At 40.3% G+C, this 19141-nt stretch overlaps 2 protein-coding genes across 3 annotated transcripts; both read left to right on the forward strand.

Moving 5' to 3' along the window:
* The first annotated feature begins 5406 nt into the window (after positions 1 to 5406).
* LOC135344704 (uncharacterized) lies at positions 5407 to 12236 on the forward strand. The gene is made up of 4 exons (XM_064541939.1): positions 5407 to 5568; positions 7471 to 11584; positions 11647 to 11716; positions 11774 to 12236. The coding sequence occupies exons 2-4, from the start codon at positions 7472 to 7474 to the stop codon at positions 12064 to 12066; spliced, it is 4476 nt and encodes a 1491-aa protein (XP_064398009.1). The 5' UTR covers positions 5407 to 5568; position 7471; the 3' UTR covers positions 12067 to 12236.
* A 161-nt stretch (positions 12237 to 12397) lies between these two features.
* Positions 12398 to 18788, forward strand: LOC135344711 (sec1 family domain-containing protein 2-like). 2 transcript variants are annotated; one of them, XM_064541949.1, is made up of 14 exons: positions 12398 to 12973; positions 13053 to 13283; positions 13473 to 13616; positions 13714 to 13794; positions 13928 to 14059; positions 14196 to 14459; positions 14797 to 14924; positions 15367 to 15484; positions 15623 to 15814; positions 16000 to 16072; positions 16316 to 16415; positions 16547 to 16696; positions 16776 to 16908; positions 18491 to 18788. In XM_064541949.1, exons 1-14 carry the CDS (start codon positions 12773 to 12775, stop codon positions 18569 to 18571), a joined length of 2028 nt encoding a protein of 675 aa, XP_064398019.1. In that variant the 5' UTR covers positions 12398 to 12772; the 3' UTR covers positions 18572 to 18788. The 2 variants fall into 2 exon arrangements, with proteins under 2 accessions (XP_064398019.1, XP_064398020.1); XM_064541950.1 differs by lacking the exon at positions 18491 to 18788 and having other exon boundaries at positions 16751 to 16890.
* The last annotated feature ends 353 nt before the right edge of the window (positions 18789 to 19141 follow it).

The raw sequence follows: 19141 nt of genomic DNA on the forward strand, positions 1-19141 counted from the left end.
TGGTTTAAATCGCATGAAGCAATAGCTCAATACTGTCTCGTTCATTTTTTTATGTTTTTTCTTGTAAGTGAACATCTCCTTGACAATAACATCCCCTACAACCAGAGATAAAGTAAGGAAAGGGATTGGCAACGGTCGAAAAAATGTGACTATCCTTGATGCGCTACGTCATCGACTTTTTTTCATCTTTTGTAGCCTCCATTTATAGCTAAAAGTAAAAAAACATGCCTAAGAATATCAAAATCAAGAATTTATGCAGCCTAGTTGATCAACAGAGACACAACAAAACAAGATATGTAGGTAAAACATCATAGGCTTACAGCAGTGCTTCTTAAAAGGGGCACAAACTAATATAACACTTTCTCGTCTTTTACAGCCTCCATTTTAGCATTTTTGGTAAAAAACATACAAAAGAGATTTAACCAAGGAAATGTATGCAGGCCAGTTCGTCAACATAGACACAAATAAGCAGGATCTGTAGGCAAAACATCATTTGGCTACGGCAGTGCTTCTTAAAAGGGGGCACAGACCAATAATAACTAGTTTTCAAGCTCTAGAGCACCACAGTCAATTCTTCCACGCTTGGACTTCACTTTAAATAAAGCACAGGACACGTGTAGCCTTACTATGCACAATTCTAAAGTCTCATGAGACTAATAACTAACTAAAAGTACAGTAGAACCTCGATTATCCGGCCCTCGATTATCCGGAACCTCGATTATCCGGCTTGGCAGTTTTCTTTTTAATCAGATTACATAATTCAGAAAATGGGCGTGTCCCTCAAATGCGCATGCGCGTTTCAGCTGTTACCATGGAGACATGCCTGCTTTTCTTTTGCGCATGCGCAGACAACATGTGGCACTGCTGTTCATCAATAAAGTGGGTGGATCAAGGCGTGGTTTATCTATTCGATTATCCGGCATATTCACTTATCCGGCCAGCTTCTGGAACCAAGGTGTCCGGATAATCGAGGTTCTACTGTAATATTACTTCGTTTCGCGGGCGTTGTGCCGGGAAATAATGCGCATCAAGGATGGTTGAGAGGAAGTCAATACGAAATCAATGTGAAATGATCACGTGAGTTACTCCCGTTGCCAATCCCTGCTATTACTCTATCTCTGCTACAACGAAGAGACAAGATTCTTTAAATAGAGAGCTGTGTACGTAGAGTAAGTCGCCGAACTCTGTCTGGCATCAAAGTGCGTCAGGTAAAATGGGCGTGTACTGCACGAACAAAACAAGATTGATTCAAGCTACTGGACACACTAATAGATAGCCATGTAATCACTATCCAGCAAAAAGTTGGATAGCCCAAGTCGCTTCCAGTCCGAACAGGATCACTTGAAAAAACGGCCGAATAATTCGATTTTCCAAAACTGTTTAAAAACACCAGCTCTGACTCTTCTGTAGAAGGTGCCCTGATTATAAAATTGCTCCACCCTGTACTGCACTCTGTCTAGATTTTACTCAGCTTGTGTCAGTTAGCTCTAGCTGTGTAGTTTGGCAAAAACAGGGATCGGTACGTTCTGCTAAAAATCGAATTATTCAGCCGTTTTTTTTAAGTGATCACTGTTCGGACTGGAAGCGACATAGCCTATCCAAGTTTTCGCTGGTTAGTTGTTACATTTATTAACCAAATTTAATAAAGTGCTCTATATTAACCGGAAATGGGGCTTTTCTAGATTTGGCGGCTTTAAGCTCCACCCTCCCACCACTCCCAGCTTCCCAGTAGACCAGACCAGCGAACCGTCCTGGAGTTTGACCTCAGCACACAAGTCCTGATAAAAGAGTAAAAAAACTTTCGATAATGCACTTTCAATGAAACCTGGTTGCCTGTGGGAGGTTACCGGTAAAAGGTTCAGCTACTGTATAGCCTCCGTCGCAGGATCTTCGTTCTTTGTCACAGAGAAAGTAAGGGAAGAATTGGACGAACAAAGAAAGAAGGAAGGAAGAGACATAGAAAAAGGAGAGCCTGCCTTGCTAGGCGAGAGTAAACCACAATATATATCTGTCCTCCCATACAGTACTTCTAGAGAACCTTTTCTTTTACACGAGTGGGTTTCCACGGCGTACGCCAAAATTGTACAACTTGTGAAATTGCCAAAAAGATTGGCCTTGGGACGAAAGAAGAAATTGAGAACCATCTCAAAAAGAAGCACAAAATTGATGACGCTCTTGCAGCACAGCTAAAACCGTTGGCCTGGACGTTGACGTGAAATTCAACTGCAAGATACCCCTGTTAAAGACACTTTCAGCCCTGGACTCAAAAACCACACAGAGGCCAGATGTTATAGAGCTGAGAAAATGAAGTTCTGTCTATCTGCGGAAGTAAAATAAGGCTCCAAATTCGAAGAAATGATGCACAATTAAGGCCGCCTTAGGGTATAAGGCTGCTCCGCTACTCGGATAGGAGTATATCTAGGTTAACAACATTTGCGCTACCTAATGGTAAATTTAAAGACTGCATTGTAGATAGAGGTTAAATTTGATTCGTTTCGTTTTACTTTGAAAGTGACTGTGTATCGAGAAATCAAGGATGGACTCAAGAGAATTACTGACGTTATGACAACCCAAAAGTCCCTTCAATGTATTTCACCAAGTTTGTTTGACAAATTATTTAAATGATGATGAGTTGAAGAAAATGGTACAGTGCACGGAGAACAAATCCCATCTAAGACACATATAATTGCCAAGACAGATACCAAAATATTTAAATTCGTATACGAAGTCAAGGAAATAATAGCCATCAATCATTTGCTCCTCTCCACCTTATCTCTGAAAAATCAGAATCTCTAGCACTTGAACAAGTCTCGAATACCCAATTCATTCTACTAGAACCGTTAACTGTAGAAGAGTTCGTGAGATATTCCTATGACAAGGTTCTTCACAACTGTATGACAGTTCAAGAGGCAAAAACTTGTCTGAAGGACTTTGTCGTTAATATTAAGAAAGCACTGCACAAAGCTGGCTTTGCTCACAATGACTTAAGGCTATATAGAAAACATATTATGTTTTCAAAAGCAATGAAGCAGTTCTCATTGACCTGGACAGGTCTAGTCATGCTGTACTACGGATTTTGTGTGGAAGAGGAAGACGGTGTAAAAGAGGAAGACGGTGTGAAAAAGGACGATGGTAGCTGTATATATAATTATAAACATTTCAGACCTTTCAGACGGAAATCAGACCGACAACGTCCAGTTGGGGTGGTTGATAATGTGGGTACTCGATGAGAGAGGCGGTGGAATACAAAGCCGAGCCATTTTAAGAAAGACGGTTTTATTTCTTCTCTTATTGAAGGGTGTTTCGAAACCCAGTTGTTAAACAAGTCGATTATCTCTAAGCATACTGAGTCCTCTGCAGTATGTCCTAAAATCCCGTAACTAAACATTATAAACACAGTTATAATTATGGCATAATTATATACAACAAAAATTAGTGGTCCGGGTCAGAATGGCCACGTGATCTAGCAAAACATAGTATGTTTTGCTTAAGTGACTTTTGTGGTGTATTTTGACTCTGTTTGTGCATGGTTTAGATGATATTCATCAATTTTTTTCACAGTCGATTTCATTTCCCACTGTTTGAGTTTCCCAGTGATTCTGGATTCTGCCTGCATGCAAGAATTATCATGAGAAATTATAACTAATTAATACCTTAAGGTGACGTATTCACTCACTGTTTAGCTCATTTTGCTGCTCAAATTAATTGTGAAATTCATTGCATTTTCCAATTATCTGCGAGTACATATTTTTGCAATTTTACTCTCATTCCATAAATTAATACTCGCGAAACTTATGTCACTCTAGTAGCTTTATGTTGTGTAGCTACCACCGAGGCATCAGCACCCACGGTGCTTTCATTTTTATCGGTTCTCTTGCAACTGTGTCATCATACCACGTACGTATATAGTACTGTTTTCAGTACCCAGTTGCACTATGCAATCTTGTCAGAGGCAGTTCTCCTGAACTTGTCAAAATGACAGTGGACAATGCACACCAAACTTGTGGTTAGAATAAACACCTCATTGTGACATGCTGCTGGTAGAATAACCCCCCTTGCTGATCTCTCATAATCTACCACAGTATTTCCTACCAATGGCAGCAGAGCCAGAATTTTGGCATGACAGGTATATTTGTGTACCAGTGTGCTACAAACCAGCACTGTCTCATGCATGAGAGCTGCTGCTGAGCAGTACCATTAATCCCGGCATACTTCTTAGTAACAAGGTCAATCATAATTTCTCCATGCAAACAATTGTGCAGAAAGCTTCCACTACATTGCTGATCATTTTGTAATCACAGGCATGCTATAATTTTACAATAAATTATTGTGGGTGTGTGCAGAATGTTGTTTACTGCTATCTATGGTTACCATAATAGTAAACATCAATCAAATGAATACATTAACATTTTGTACATTGGACATTGTGCAAATCAACATCTATCTAGAAAATAGAAAATAATAGCAGCATAATCAAGTATACTACCTAAGGTTAAAAAAACGAAGGACCAATGTTAGTGATGAATAAATAGCACTAATTTTGCTTACTAGTGTGACCAGTGTAGGCGTACCAAATATAGGGAACAGCTACAGAAAAACCTAGCAAACTTGACAAAAGTGCTACACCTGAGCAAGCAATAAAGATGATTGCCAGAGGCATGCTTATGTTCGTGAAACAGCACTCATCATTACATGCTTCCACACACTCTTGTGTCAGTTCAATTTGATCACAGTCGCTGCAGAATGTTGTGAATGACAAAATGTATGGCACCAGTAATGCAATGCTTGCAAGTAGCGTTACAACACTCATTATCATGAAGACAAATCCCAACGACTTTCTCATGTGTGATATACCGATCATTAGAATAGCAGTGAATGCGTCAAATAATGACAGAATTCCAATAACAAAACCCAGAATATAAGGTAAGGGACCACTGAACTCGACAGACAGCCATACGATAACAGAAGACAGAAGAAACATTGCTGAGAGCAGAAATAGGATTGCAGTGATGCAGGCGAGACCCACGACAATCCCTGGTACTTTGGCCATCTTCTGTTTATAGTTGTCACATTCAGAGCCCTAGATCATGTCAATAGATGTAATGGGCAGAACTATAGTGCACATAAAAAGGGGTGGGGCTCATTAACAAGATGTACCGAATGACAGTGACATCGACAGCGAACAATGGAGTCTACAGTAGACAGCAATATTTTAATACACTTACCTAGCTAACTGTAAAGTGGTCTGTATTTGTGGCGGTTCAATTCTTTAACACTGTACTGGCTCTACGGACAAACTGGGTTCCCACTCTGATCGTGATCGAGACACGCCCCTCTATCTCACACCAACTAGATGGGCGTGGCAGGATAATCAGTCTGCATCAGTTGCTAATAGAGGGGTAGGGTCACATGAAGGAAGTGCATCAAACATGCACGGTGACCCTTACACCGGCACCGTGTAATACAGTACAGAAGATAAACCTGCAAAGAAATTACTGCAGTCTCTTCATTACCTGGCGATTAAGCTGATTAATTGACTAGACACCCATGCATACGGAGTACGGACAAGTAAGTTAATTAATGGAAGTGACTTGTGTCATCACTATTTTACATTTTGTTTGTACAAAGTAACTTGGTTTGTACCGTCTTTCTACAAATGAAGTGCAAAAGCGCGTAAGATTAGTATTATAGCCTCTTAGAACGGGTGTCTATTACTTTACGAAGTAATAACACGCCAAACTGGAATTATATTCTGTTTACACATTACTGGTACATGGTGTAGGGTGTAGCATGATCGCTGGCTGTTTATCATTAAGTGGGTAGTGTTGAGGAAATGAGCTTCAAAGGGGGTGTCAGTACTCTCTACAAGCCATAACAGGTCTGTTCCCAAGTCCTTCAAATGCCATCTCTTCGATCACACAAGACAGATAAAGATACTTGTGTTCCACTTTCTAATACCTAAGCTGTGTCTTAGAGCACTTCAAACTAGATTACCATGTATAGTAAGAGCAGGAGAGGTACGCAAACTTTCTGGACTTCGGACAAATGGTGCTGCCACTACTTCACTGCATTATGAGCTGGAAAATATGCTTTGTTCCATGCAGTTATAAACACACTTTAATTCTGTGAAACGTACAAGTTATAAAATTATTTCATATTGGAGATAGAGGTACACAAGCTTACAATTTGGTGTTTTTTCACACAAATCAAGCTGAATAAAAGAAATCTCGGCACTAACATAGCAGCTGTAGCTATCAGTAGTGCTGGGTGCATGATGCCTGATTGCTATGAATTTCTCTTTTAGGCTCCCTACGAGAAAACTAAGCAGATATAGGGATCATTGTGTCCTTGAGCGCAACTCACCTCCAACCAGAGGGTGTGACGTCACACACTGCATTTACCTAGCATCACGTGGGGCGTTGCCTATCCCTTTCTTTCGTTTATCTATGCTGGAACCAAGGTGCCCGAGGTTCTACTGTACATGGAGCATGATTCCAATGATGTAGCACATCACGAATTTTTTTGCCCGTTGCCAATTCGTCTTTCCTTTATCTATGGTTAGAGTCACTTTTGTACGTGCAATAATTGCTGGCTTGCTAGTCTAAGCCCCTGCTGGACATATAGACGCCTGGTTTTATAACCAGCGGCTCAGGGCATCTAAACTAATTATAGTACCTCGGTAAACCTCTCTATTCCAGTTCGTTTCATAGCTAACATAAAGCGAGATGATAATTAAACCAAACACTTAACAGTTTCCGAACAGATTTATGTCACAATTCCTCGAATCCTCTCTCTTTAAAATTGACACATCACTACATGCAATGCATGATCGTAATCTACAACAAGTTGACCATCTTTAGTTTTGAGGTTAGACTGCATGCATGCAAGCCATTAGATATTAATTTTATAGGTACAATGTAGTCTCGCAAGCCAGCCGTTACGTCTAAGTGGCTGTTTGGTTAGTGGTTAGAGGACGGATGTGTAAAACCACATAGCGCGAAATTTTCGAGGCACTTATATTTCGTGGAATGGCCTCTAAAAGCATTTTGTTGCACAGTGCTCATGAAATGACTGCTTACCGGAAGCCATAGGTACTACAGGAAGTGATGTGAATATAGATTCCAGTACTTAGCTTCGAATCTATGTCGCCCTCCAGCATCCTGCTCTGACAAGAGAATGTTCCACACTCTGTTTGCCTTATGATATCTGCATGTGCCTCCACTGAGGCATCAGCACTCGCGGTGATTTCATTATCTTACTTCGCCGAATACCCCTGCATCCTGGGAATGATTGCCCTCTGTGTGACCTAGCATAAGTGCATAGCATGGGAGCGGGGCTAGGTTATTGTGTGGTAATTCTTCCTGTGTCATTACTGATTGACCAGCTCAGAGTGTTGGATTACGTTTATTGGTAGCTAGTATATAATTCGTACAGTCTCTGTACATTGATAACTGTTTACTGATTTTCTAGGATGAGTACCGGTGATACTGAACTCTATACTGCCTGTGAACTTGGGGAACTAATGAAAGTGAAAAATCTACTGGCTGAGGGTTCAAACCCTTGTAAGAAACATGGTTGGAGAAAATGGACTCCATTACATGTTGCTTGTGATGCTGGCCATTTGGAATGTATGCAGCATCTTCTTACTCTCGACGGTATAAAGTTATCACTTGTCGATAGTAATCAATGTACTTCTTTGCATCTTGCATGCATTAAGGGCTATAATGACATTGTGGAATACATAGTGAATGCAGTCGATGATTGTGATTTCGTAAATTCATATGGAGAGACCCCTTTGCATTATGCTTGTGAATACGGCAATATAGAGTGTGTCAAAACTCTAGTTTTGAAAGGAAAAGTTGACGTAAACAAAGTTAGTCACAGAGGACACACATCTTTGTACCTTGCATGCCTTAGAGGACGACCAGAAATAGTGAAGTTTCTTGTCAACCTTCTAAATTGTGATCCACTTGTTAGAAGTAAGAAAAATGGAAATGCCGCAATTCATGCTGCATGTAGCAAAGGCCATTTGGACTGCCTTGGCTATCTTGTTGATGTGCGAAATGTGGATGTTGATGTACTTAATGATAATGGCACTTCACCATTACACTTTGCTTGCGAAAAAGGGCATATCAATACAATCCATCACTTGCTACGGTCAAATTGTAATCCATGTTTTGCGGATTATAATAAAGATACTGCTGTGCATATTGTAAGCCGTAATGGACATACCCAATGCTTAAAATTGTTGTTTGAATGTGGTCGAATAGACATAAACGCTTTGAATGTACGAAAGCGAACTCCTCTTCATCTGGCCTGTTTTAATGGACGTTACAGTTCCATTGCCTTTCTATTGACTAAAGCCAACTGTAACCCAAACATTCAAGATGAAAATGGTAACAGTCCCCTTCATTTATGCATTCCCAACATACATCAAGCTGATTTGTATTCCGGGTGCTTTCAAGAACTCATTTCGTATGAAAAGGTAAAACCAAACCAAAGAAATCAGTTGCACCAAACACCGTTGCATTTGGCATGTATAAATGGGCTACATCATTTTGTGCGTTTTTTGGCTGTGAGGCTTGACAGTAGTACATCGATTTCCAAAGATGTCTTTGGCAACACTCCTATTCACTATTCAACTCAAAATGGTCATTTGGAGTGCCTTAAAGTTCTTGTACCGAATTTGAAAGACAACAGTGTATTTACAATAGAAAACAATGATAATCAGACTATACTCCACTTAGCGTGCATTAAAGGACACCTTTCAGTATTCAAGTACTTGCTGAGTATTGTCTTCGATAGACAATTATCGCGATTCAACAGGTCAACAAAGTTGCCTGTAGATATAAACGACATTGATAGGAGGGGTCGTACACTACTTCATCATGCCTCTGTTCAAGGGCATGCACTAATTGCTCAGCACCTATTATTAAACATGAGATGCCATGCACTAGTGAAAGATATTGATGGATTTACACCATTACAACTTGCGTGCATAAAAGGGCAAACGAAATGCTTGCAAGTATTGTTAGACTATTTCGAGAATTCTCATTGTGATGGAACACCGCCGTGTGAAAGTACGAAACAAAATTTCCCCTTATGGTGTTTAACTGAAAATCCAGAATCAAGCCCACTTTCGCTGGCTTGCACACATGGACATCTTGCTTGTGTTGAGGTACTTGTTGACAGGTTGCCAAGTTTAGATACAGTTGACGTAAATTTGCTACTGATGTTGTCTTGTACGAGTGGCCACCTATCAATAATGGCGTACATTTTTTCCAAATTCCACACTACTAGTTTAATAATGGGTAAAAATGGAGATACTCTTCTTCATATTGCCTGTTCTAACGGACATATTGATTGTGTCAAGTACTTAATTGAAGAACATAAAGTTAGCCCTTGCTTGACTAATGACAACCAGCAGGCAGTGATACATCTCGCTTGTATGAGAGGTGATATCAGCATTGTTGAATATTTGCTCGGCAATAAGTTTTGTGATCCCAATGCCAAGGATATCAATGGCCTCACCCCTATGGCATATGCTCCCAATGACAAAAAATTGTTTCGTTTGTTGATTACAAACGGTGCAATCCCAGAAAATGTATACCAACTAAAATCTAAGGTAACCAAACATCCACTTCAGACCCGCTCAACTGTGCTTGTCATTGGGGAGCACTCCGCTGGTAAGACAACCCTTGTCGAGGCATTGAAAACCAAAAGAAATATAAGATCGAGAATTCTAAATACTTTACCTGTGATTGACTCAGTTTCTCTCAATACTATTGGCATTTGTCCTCATGAGTTCGATAGTAAAAAGTATGGCAAGGTAACTTTCTATGATTTTGCTGGTCACAAAGAATTTCATAGCAGCCATTCTGTTGTTATTTCCGAAGCTCAGAACATTCATGCTGTAATCATTGTGATAGACATATGCAAACCCAGTATTTGTTGCTCTACCGCTTATTGGCTTGCCTTGCTTGCTAATGGTTTTAAAGAACAAATATCAGAGGTGCCAGTTATAGTTGTTGGAAGCCATGCTGATGAAAGTGAAGATCCTGAAGCTACTGCATGTGAGAAACAAATACGAGAGGTATTCACACGTCAGGCTTTCCAGGATCTCAAATGTTTTGACTTTATTCCAATGAACTGTAGGCTTGCTGGTTCTCTTGCTTACAGACGACTTTCTCTGTCTTTGCAGCAGTTGTGCCATCCAGCTCAAACTGCTGGTGTTAACTTCACTGCACATTGCTTCTTTGTGTTCTTATTGGATAATTTTCGAGAGAATAAAGTCATTTCCCTCGAAGACATTCAACTGAAAATCGAAGAAATAATGCAAGACTCAGATGATGATTTAGCAATTTTTTTACCAATTTCAAAGAAACCCCTCCAACAACTATGCACACTTCTTGAGAAAGACGGGCACATTTTCTTTCTACAAACACACTCTCAAGACTGGGTGGTCCTAGACAAGCAAGCTCTTTTGTTGCAAGTAAATGGCACTGTTTTTGCTCCTGTTGTGTTAGGAGGCTATAATCTTGCTTCAAGTACGGGGATAGTCCCATTCCAAAAATTTTGCGAAAAATTCTCTGACATCAATCCATTAATGATAGTAAACTTCCTTTCTCGAATGGAACTGTGTCACAAAATTACTGATAAAACCACCATACGCATGCTTAATGATACCAATGGGGTATCCATTAATGAGTCTTCGCTTATATCTACATGTAACGCCGTTAGCAGTGACGAAGTGTACTACTTCTTTCCATCTTTAGTTCAAGCACAAGCATCTGCTAATATATGGAGAAAGAACGAGAGTTATAAATTATTCTTTGGGTGGACAATACAACCAAGCAATAGCACGGATTTCTTGCTACCAAGATTTTTTGTAACACTAATTGTTCGAATAGCTTTCGCATTCGCTTTAGCGCAAGAGCCCCATGAAGTAAATCCTACTAATCCCTCACTAGAACGTAAGTGTTCAATGTGGAAGAATGGAATCTGCTGGGGGACACGGTGGGGTATTGAAGCACTAGTTGAAATGGGTGAAGATGCCTGCTCAATGATTTTTGCAATGAGGAGCATGCACGCATCATCAAAATATATTATCATGCGCTCATCAATACTAAAGATGATTCGAGAAAGCCTGACTGAGTTTTGCCCTCATGTTCCGATAACCGAATCATTCATAGCCCCAAATGAATTGAAGCAATTTCCATTTCAGCCTAGCTCTAAAATGATAAAGTTTAGTTTACAAGAAGTTTCTCGTTCAGTTGTTAAGCACTTACCAGCAGTTGTAAGTAGAGATGGTACATCTATACTGCTTACCGACCTTCTCTCGTACGAGGTATACTCTCGTGTACCTCAATCAACTATATTGGCTCTATTTTCGTCAGATTCTACTACCAAAATTGATAGTGTATTTAAAGATGTATTATTTGCGCTAGCACACAATGATTGTGCCGAAGAGAGAGCAGTCTTAACAAGACTTAAAGAGTGGAGATCATCGAATAAAAACATAAATTACAAATCGGTGCAATCTATATTGGACACATGCAGTGTGCTAGCTGGAAGCAAAAGCCTTGTAAGTTCTAATAATTATTATCATTAATGATTGCATGTGACTGAACATTTTTCACACTTCAGGAGACAGTGAGTACTAATATATCATCTGAAATTAAAGAACGAGCAATGACGTCTTACAATTCAATTCAAGGTAAATATTTTATGCACTAATCAAAATATAATAAGCAATGTAAAAACATTCGTTTAGGTTCTCTTGAGAAGAAGCACCTGTCCGATTTACAAAAATTACTTTGGGATGTTAGATGCAAATGGTATCACGTAGCCCTCCAACTAGGTCTCCATCCTACATCTGTGGAAGTCATACGTGAGCAAAATCGTGGCCAAATTGACAAATGTTTCACTGAAGTGCTGGTATATTGGCTGGACTATGAAGGACAGAATCCACCAACATTAATTGACCTTGTTGAAACACTTCGGTCCAAACCAGTTGATTATCCTGGCCTTGTTAAGCCTCTTTTGCGGTTTTTTACGACTGAGTAGTTAGCTTCAGTTGTTTGTTTTGTGACTAAACTGCATTCAACCGGAGAACCAGAAACGTTTATAGTCGGTCACTCAACTCTATTATGTATTAGCCCTAGTCTCAATATATTTCAATGTTTTTGATTACGTACATAGATGAGTTTCAACAGTAGAGATGTTGCAACAATTGATCACATGTTCAGTTACTCACCACCATGACTGTTGATTGAGTACCGGGGTATGTACATGAACTGGTGTGCAATGGCAATTCCACAGTGGTCCCCCTGGCCTTAATTGCTCTTGTTGCCAAGCTGAACCAGAATCATGCAACGCCATGAACATCAAGGACACATCGAACATTCTGGGAACCACGGAACGACCAAGGGAAAGTATAAATATCATGACTGGATCTATGTATAAGTTTATACCCACAATAATAGATGAGATCATTATTTTACAGACAACGATAATTATAGGCCCTGATAAATAATATTTTTTCTCCCATTATTCGAACAAATTAACGATAGATGTTTCATATAACAACTGACATAAGACATAATTAGTAGCCATCACTCTTCAGCCATTTTTTGCCATGCTGAGAATGTCGTTATGCAAACCTTAATCGGGATCTTTACCAAAAAAGACATAGATGTAAACTCTCAGATCTAATGATTACTACCACATTCCCTTTGCATGTGGGTCGTATAAATTAGGAGAGAATCTAGTGATGGCGTTCTCACAACGAGATATATCTATTTCTGCTTGGAGAAAGGTTGCTGATGTCTGTAGAGATGCTGCTGTATTTGTGGATGATAATGCAGCGGAGCTGTTACATTGGGCTGGGGGACTGGAGTTGTTAGACGGATGTACAGGAATGTACAGTATCTACAAGGAACTCAATTCTATAGCGAAAGACTTCATTGCTACTGTGAGCAAATCTAAACGTCATACAGCAGACGTGTTTAAACGTATTTATCCTGTTATGTGAAAATAATTCTTCGATACAGGCACCTTACTCCTGTGTAGTGTTTGTGGTGACGTCGTTCCTGACTGGGGAGTGCAGCACCAGGATAAACCAGCTCCTCGCTGACCTTCAACCGCTTCACTGTCATGTCTTCACTACCCACTCTCAACACCTCCACGACCAGTGGACACCCATGCCTGGTGGGGGTGTAGACGGCACTTACTCACACTTTGGAGAGTTCCAGGCTCTACTCAGAAAGTGGATCAACAGAGAGGCAAGAATTTTAGAATTGTTGCGACAAATTATTTACAGTTTTCCAATGTGCAGTCATGCATCTGACATGAAATCAGACTATTTCTTGTGTTTAATTATACCATTTATTTTTGCTCGGTGTTGGTAGAATTGAGTTGTAGAATTGAGTTGCTGTAATCCCCATTCTTTAATTTTGCTCCGGGTTCCATAGGCAGGTGTACGTGTGTCAGTGAGTCATCTTCCTCTATCTGTTGTGGAAGTGTGTCCCGGACTGTTGATTACACCTTCCAACTCCAGCCTCTTCCCCTTACTGCCCTCAGCTATTGAGGAAATTATGGCCCGATGCATTCAGGAGGTGAGAATGCACCACAATTCCCAATCTTTTGCTGCTACATGTACATTGATTTTGTGTAATATCCTACTCTTTTATGCTTTTAATTATTGTACTGCAGGGTGATATGAATTGTTCTCTAGAGCATCTGGGACAGGTTGATTTTGATATGCTGACACGTCCCTTCAAAATGGAGTTAAAGGTACAGTACATGGATACTGTGCGTGTATGGTACAGGTACATGTACGCTATTAGCCTATGCACATGTACAGTAGTGTACATGTTTAACCGTAGGTTACGTTTTTTGCTAACCAAAATGTTCTTCAACGGTACAGAGTCTTGCTGAGTCTCTAAACAGTCTGTTTGATGGCATGAATACTAGGGAGGAGCTGTTCTCATTGGGATACACGTCTAGATTGGTTGCCAGTCAACTAGCAGCACTTCCACAGGCCAAAGCTAGGAGAAAGGTGTTTGTTTTTATGTACGTAGCATAATTATAAGCATATAAACATTACAAACATAATGTTATCCTATCATCTCGGCTTGACAACTGTGCCTGAGAATATATTTTTTAGACTGATGTATCGATTGTCTCTCTTTCAGGTTGCTACCCAGCGTTGCTCTCTTCTCCTAGTGGATCGAACCCTAGATCTTTTTGGACCCACCACTCACCAATCAGACACTCTGGTAGACCGGATACTCAAGACACTGTTTCGACCTTCTCACACCAGTAGCGATGTCTGTGTGGACATGTCTCCAGTGGTAGGTTGTGAGGGCGTGAAAGGTGTGGCAAGAGGGAGTCTGGCACAACCGAATGACGATAGAGCTCAACAGCTATTGAAAAGTCTAGTCCACAGCAGGCAGAAAGTGAGATACTAAATCACCTGAACCCCAATTCCTAACCAATTGTGTTACCGTCGAATGTGCACTTGCCCACGTATATCAAAGTCAGAGAGCTGTGGCAGCAGCCAAAAACTGCTGCTGTGCAAGAGTTTGGAGTAGACTCAACAATAAACGCCCATCTCGTTTAAACGCCCGGGCGTTTAATCAAGTAAATACGGTACTTTCTTACCATTTCTGGGTACATAACATGCGTTTGCCACACAAGATAGTGGATGTGGCAACGGTTACTAACATTTTTTGTCTTATGCATAAGTAAGACACACTCGTACATGCAGACCAACACTTGTTTGCATACACACAGGAATCACTAATGGAAGTGTCTCGTTGTCTGTTGGATTCTCTTTCCCAAGAAGGGCTCTCAGTAAAACTCACTGGCAAGCTTGCTCGACCTTCAGCTGTTCAACTCAAGGCTTTCTTGCATCAGTTCAGGTGCAGTGCATCATGGCATGAATAATTATAGATGAAATACTAGCCGTAGCAATAGAGATCCAGTAACCATACACACTGACTGTGTGACTGTGACTAGTTTGTTTGTTGAGCTTTAATTGAGCAAACACATGTGCGTACTGTATTCAAATGGTGGTCCTGGTAGTGCTCTCAGTCTATTTGCGTCCAGGTAAAACTTCGTTTTGCCAGCAGGCTGTGCTCAGAGATCAATAATTCCTTTTTCCTATACGTTTCTCTTACCAGATGTCATACATGTACGTGCAATCTAGCGAGTAGAATGCCACAAATTTGTGAAATACACAAGTTGTTTCGTACTGTAGTTAAGGTGGCTTTTCGAATGGTTAACAATGGAACTAAAGCAAATTTGTCGGCTAAGGTCTATAAAACAGTTAGTGATGATGCAATCTCCTGATTGTGTGTGCAGGGAGCAACCTGGTGCATACGAGTCACAAAGGGGGGTGCTGCAGTTAGCATGTGCTGTGGTACAGGCTCTTGAAGCTCCATCCAGCCAAGATTGGGACAAAATGGCCAGTATAGAGAAGGTCAGTGAACACCCTGTCCACACGCTTGAGTTGTTTGCTCGCCATAATGATTGTACAAACTTTTCCGTGTTATACCTACATGTACTTGTACAAACTGAACAGATCCTATATGTACATATGTGTTATTTGGTTATACAGGTGCTAGTATCATGTGCTAGTGACCCTAGTTTACCCAGTGTCATTTCTCAAGTTACTGATCTGGTCAAGAGCCAAGGATCACCCAAAGCTGACCTGCTGCCTCTCAGTGCTTTGCTAGCAGTTTGTGTTGCTATGTTCTCACTGCTGGGTGACACTTGTGTGGAAAATCAAAGGGATTTTGACCAAATGAAGGTAAATTACTAACAGGTTATTTACACTCCTCACACATCTGTCAGTGTATAGTAGTGCTCTCCTTAGCATTACACGTAGTGTGCTGCTGTGAATTTTGGCCTGAAATAGTACGTAGTTCATTTACGCAGTCCTGCATTTACGTGTTATAATGATCTATTATTGCACAATTAATTGTTTGCCCATAGGAGAGTGTTACAGAGCTGGTACTGCAATGGAGAGACTCTGACACAGAGTTCATAACCACAACGCTCGGGATAGGTATAATTATGTGACTGCACATTGTTATTTATTATATTTACATGTATTTATTATGCTTGCTCAGACGGTTCTATTTTAATCTCTTGTACACCTGTAAGGCAGAACACTCCCTGCAAGTCATTTCCGAGTGTATTTATCCTATCTCCTTGCGTACAATTTCTTTACTCAAATCTTTAGTATACCCATACGCAAGCAATTCTGAACTCTCTGTTGAGCCTAATGTAGTAATGAATTTTATTTCAGACCGATCAGCTTCTCGCTTGAAGGTTCAAGGTAAATTGAGCTCTATCTTCAAAATTATGGAGGGAATAGGAGAGTGCAGGAATGAGCTGAATCAGTTCAAGTAGGCTGAAATACCACTGTCACAGCACTTTGTATGTATGTAATTGCCATGCAATCTGTGCATGCACAACCCAATAGCAAATTATGCTGCATCCGTACATGAAGTCAATACGTTCTATTTGCCTTTTCCAGGCATATACACAGGACACGAGGGCATACTCCCTACACACCAGTTCTCACTCAGCTAGCAGATGCACTGTTCAATCCTGCTCATCCTGAGTTGTCTGATGTTGATTTCCATTCACAGGGCTCAATGAGCAACATCATTAAGTCCAGTTTCAGGTGACATAATTATAACTACAGCACCACATTCTGTGCTAATGGTGTGTTGTCCAGGTATTGATCTGCTGTTCCTCTGTAGTTTGTTTATGAGCTCTGCTCGACCACACCCCACTCATCAGCCAACCTTACTAATCTTTGTGGTGGGCGGTATTACATCTTCGGAGGCAAAGAGCATTCAGGAGAGTGTCTTAAGTCACAAAGGTCGTGTCAAGGTGCGTACAAAGAGGAAATAATTATAGGTGCACAATATTTATATAATTATGCGCCTTGGTTACGTAGTGTTTATTGGGGTGTTCATTTCCTAATTGTACAGTGGTTTGCAGAACAGTTGTCATACTCAGATAGGCAGTAGGCAGGCGGTGGCTCTTAAGTGTGTTGTGGTTTTATGGTCTTTTCACACTATAGACCTTTACTCATGATCAATCATGACAGCAACTTTAAAAGAGTTTTTCCCCATGAACTGTATGTTGAGCTGTACAACCTTTAATGAATATGTATACCTTCCCACAAGAAAAGTACTGAAAAGTAGTTTCCCATGATGATTCATGAGTCTATACATGTACAAGTAAACAGATGTACTAGACCTTTTTACTCATGAATCATCATGGAATGACCTTTTGTAAAGTTGCTGTCAAGAGCTAAACTGCCCATCACTTTTAATAATCCTCTGAATATGGTGCAGCAGGAGCAGCACTGAAGAGAGTATAGTACAATTCAAATTTACTAAACACGCAGCGTTGATTAAATTTTACTAATTTTCAGTACTTTTTTTGTGGGAAGATATACAACATAATTATTCAGAAGATTAATTAAAGGTTGTACAGCTTAACATATACATGTAGTTCATGGGAAAAAACTCTTTTAAAGTTGCTGTCATGATTGATCATGAGTAAAAGGTCTATACCGTATAGCGGGTATATTTCGAGGGTATAAATGTTTGCGGTTTTCGCGGATTAAGCCTGTACCGCGAAAATTTATACCCACGAAAATTTATGAATAGTAGGCGTGTTCAGTATTATAGATTCGAGGCTAACGGTGTGGAGGTAAGTTTCATGTTGATGTGCGCATGCGCCAAAAGGCTGGGAACTCAGACCACGAAAATAAAATCCGCGAAATCCTTTGTAATGGTCCATCCGCGAAAATTTATACCCTCGAAATATACCCGCTATACGGTAGTGTGAAAAGACCACAAAACCACAACACACTTAAGAGCCACCGCCTACTGCCTATCTGAGTATGACAACTGTTCTGCAAACCACTGTATATACATGTACCGTATTTACTTGATTAAACGCCCTCCTTGAATAAATGCCCATCTCGTTTAAACGCCCAGAGTAAAAGCTCTGTCTTTGTCAATAAACGCCCATCTTAAATAATTGCTTATGTATGGGGCGTGGCACTGTGGGTGGAGCTGAAATAGCACGTGGAAACGTGGCAGCATAGAATAAAAATACTTTTTTATGATGCATCGATGGCAAAGAGAGAGATACCGACACAGAGGGCACTCCTATTACTTAAATTTAAGCTGACTGAGAAATAGATTTAAGCTGAGACAGCAGCCCAAGATCTAGAAGAGCACAATAACAGCTGCTGTGCAAGAGTTTTGGAGGAGACATAACAATAAACGCCCTCCTCATTTAAACGCCCCCTCTAAAGCGCAAGTGATCTAAAATAAACGCCTGGGCGTTTAATCAAGTAAATAAAGTAAATACAGTATATGAATTGTGGCAGATTTTGGTATACCGGCACTTGCTATAATAATAACAAAATCGTGATGCTCTTTTCATTTTCTAGGTGCTGGTGGGAAGTACAAGACTGGTTTCGCCATTAGACATTATCAGGACTGTCTTCAGTGATAGGACAATACAGCAGTGAACTTTGCAATTAGCTATATCTAATCACATGTCACGTTTACATGCATATATAATTATAGCCTCGATTCCAGACCGCTGGGAACGGGAAAAGCATATATTTTTCCTCTTCCCATCAGCCTGGTATCATAGACAGTGAGGCATTAATTGTACCAGAATTTAATCTTTTAACATCTCTGAAGTGATATCAAAATCAAACGAAAATGAACTTTGGTGATCAATTGAGTCACCTCCTACGGTGGCTTTCAAAGCAGGTGATTTCTTGAAGTATCTCCATCCTGTGTCTGTGTTTTGTTTCTTCATAGTGGCCATCCCAGGTTGAGGACACATCACTGGGTGGCTCTTCAATTTTGACCTGTAATCTCCAAACAAGCTTCTCATGAGCTGACGTTTCCTCGGTAAAGGTGTTTTGGCTGAAATCAAACTTTTGTAGTTTTTTTCGTAACTTGTCTTCATCTGTTTAATATCCCCGGCCCCATGACTGCTCTGTATACCTATTTGGAGTTGATTCAAGCACCAGGCTAGCTCGTCTTCAAATGTTGACACTTTGTGAACATCCCCGGCTGCTTCACAA

This window comes from Halichondria panicea, chromosome 12 (assembly GCF_963675165.1).
Source record: "Halichondria panicea chromosome 12, odHalPani1.1, whole genome shotgun sequence".
NCBI lineage: Eukaryota > Metazoa > Porifera > Demospongiae > Suberitida > Halichondriidae > Halichondria > Halichondria panicea.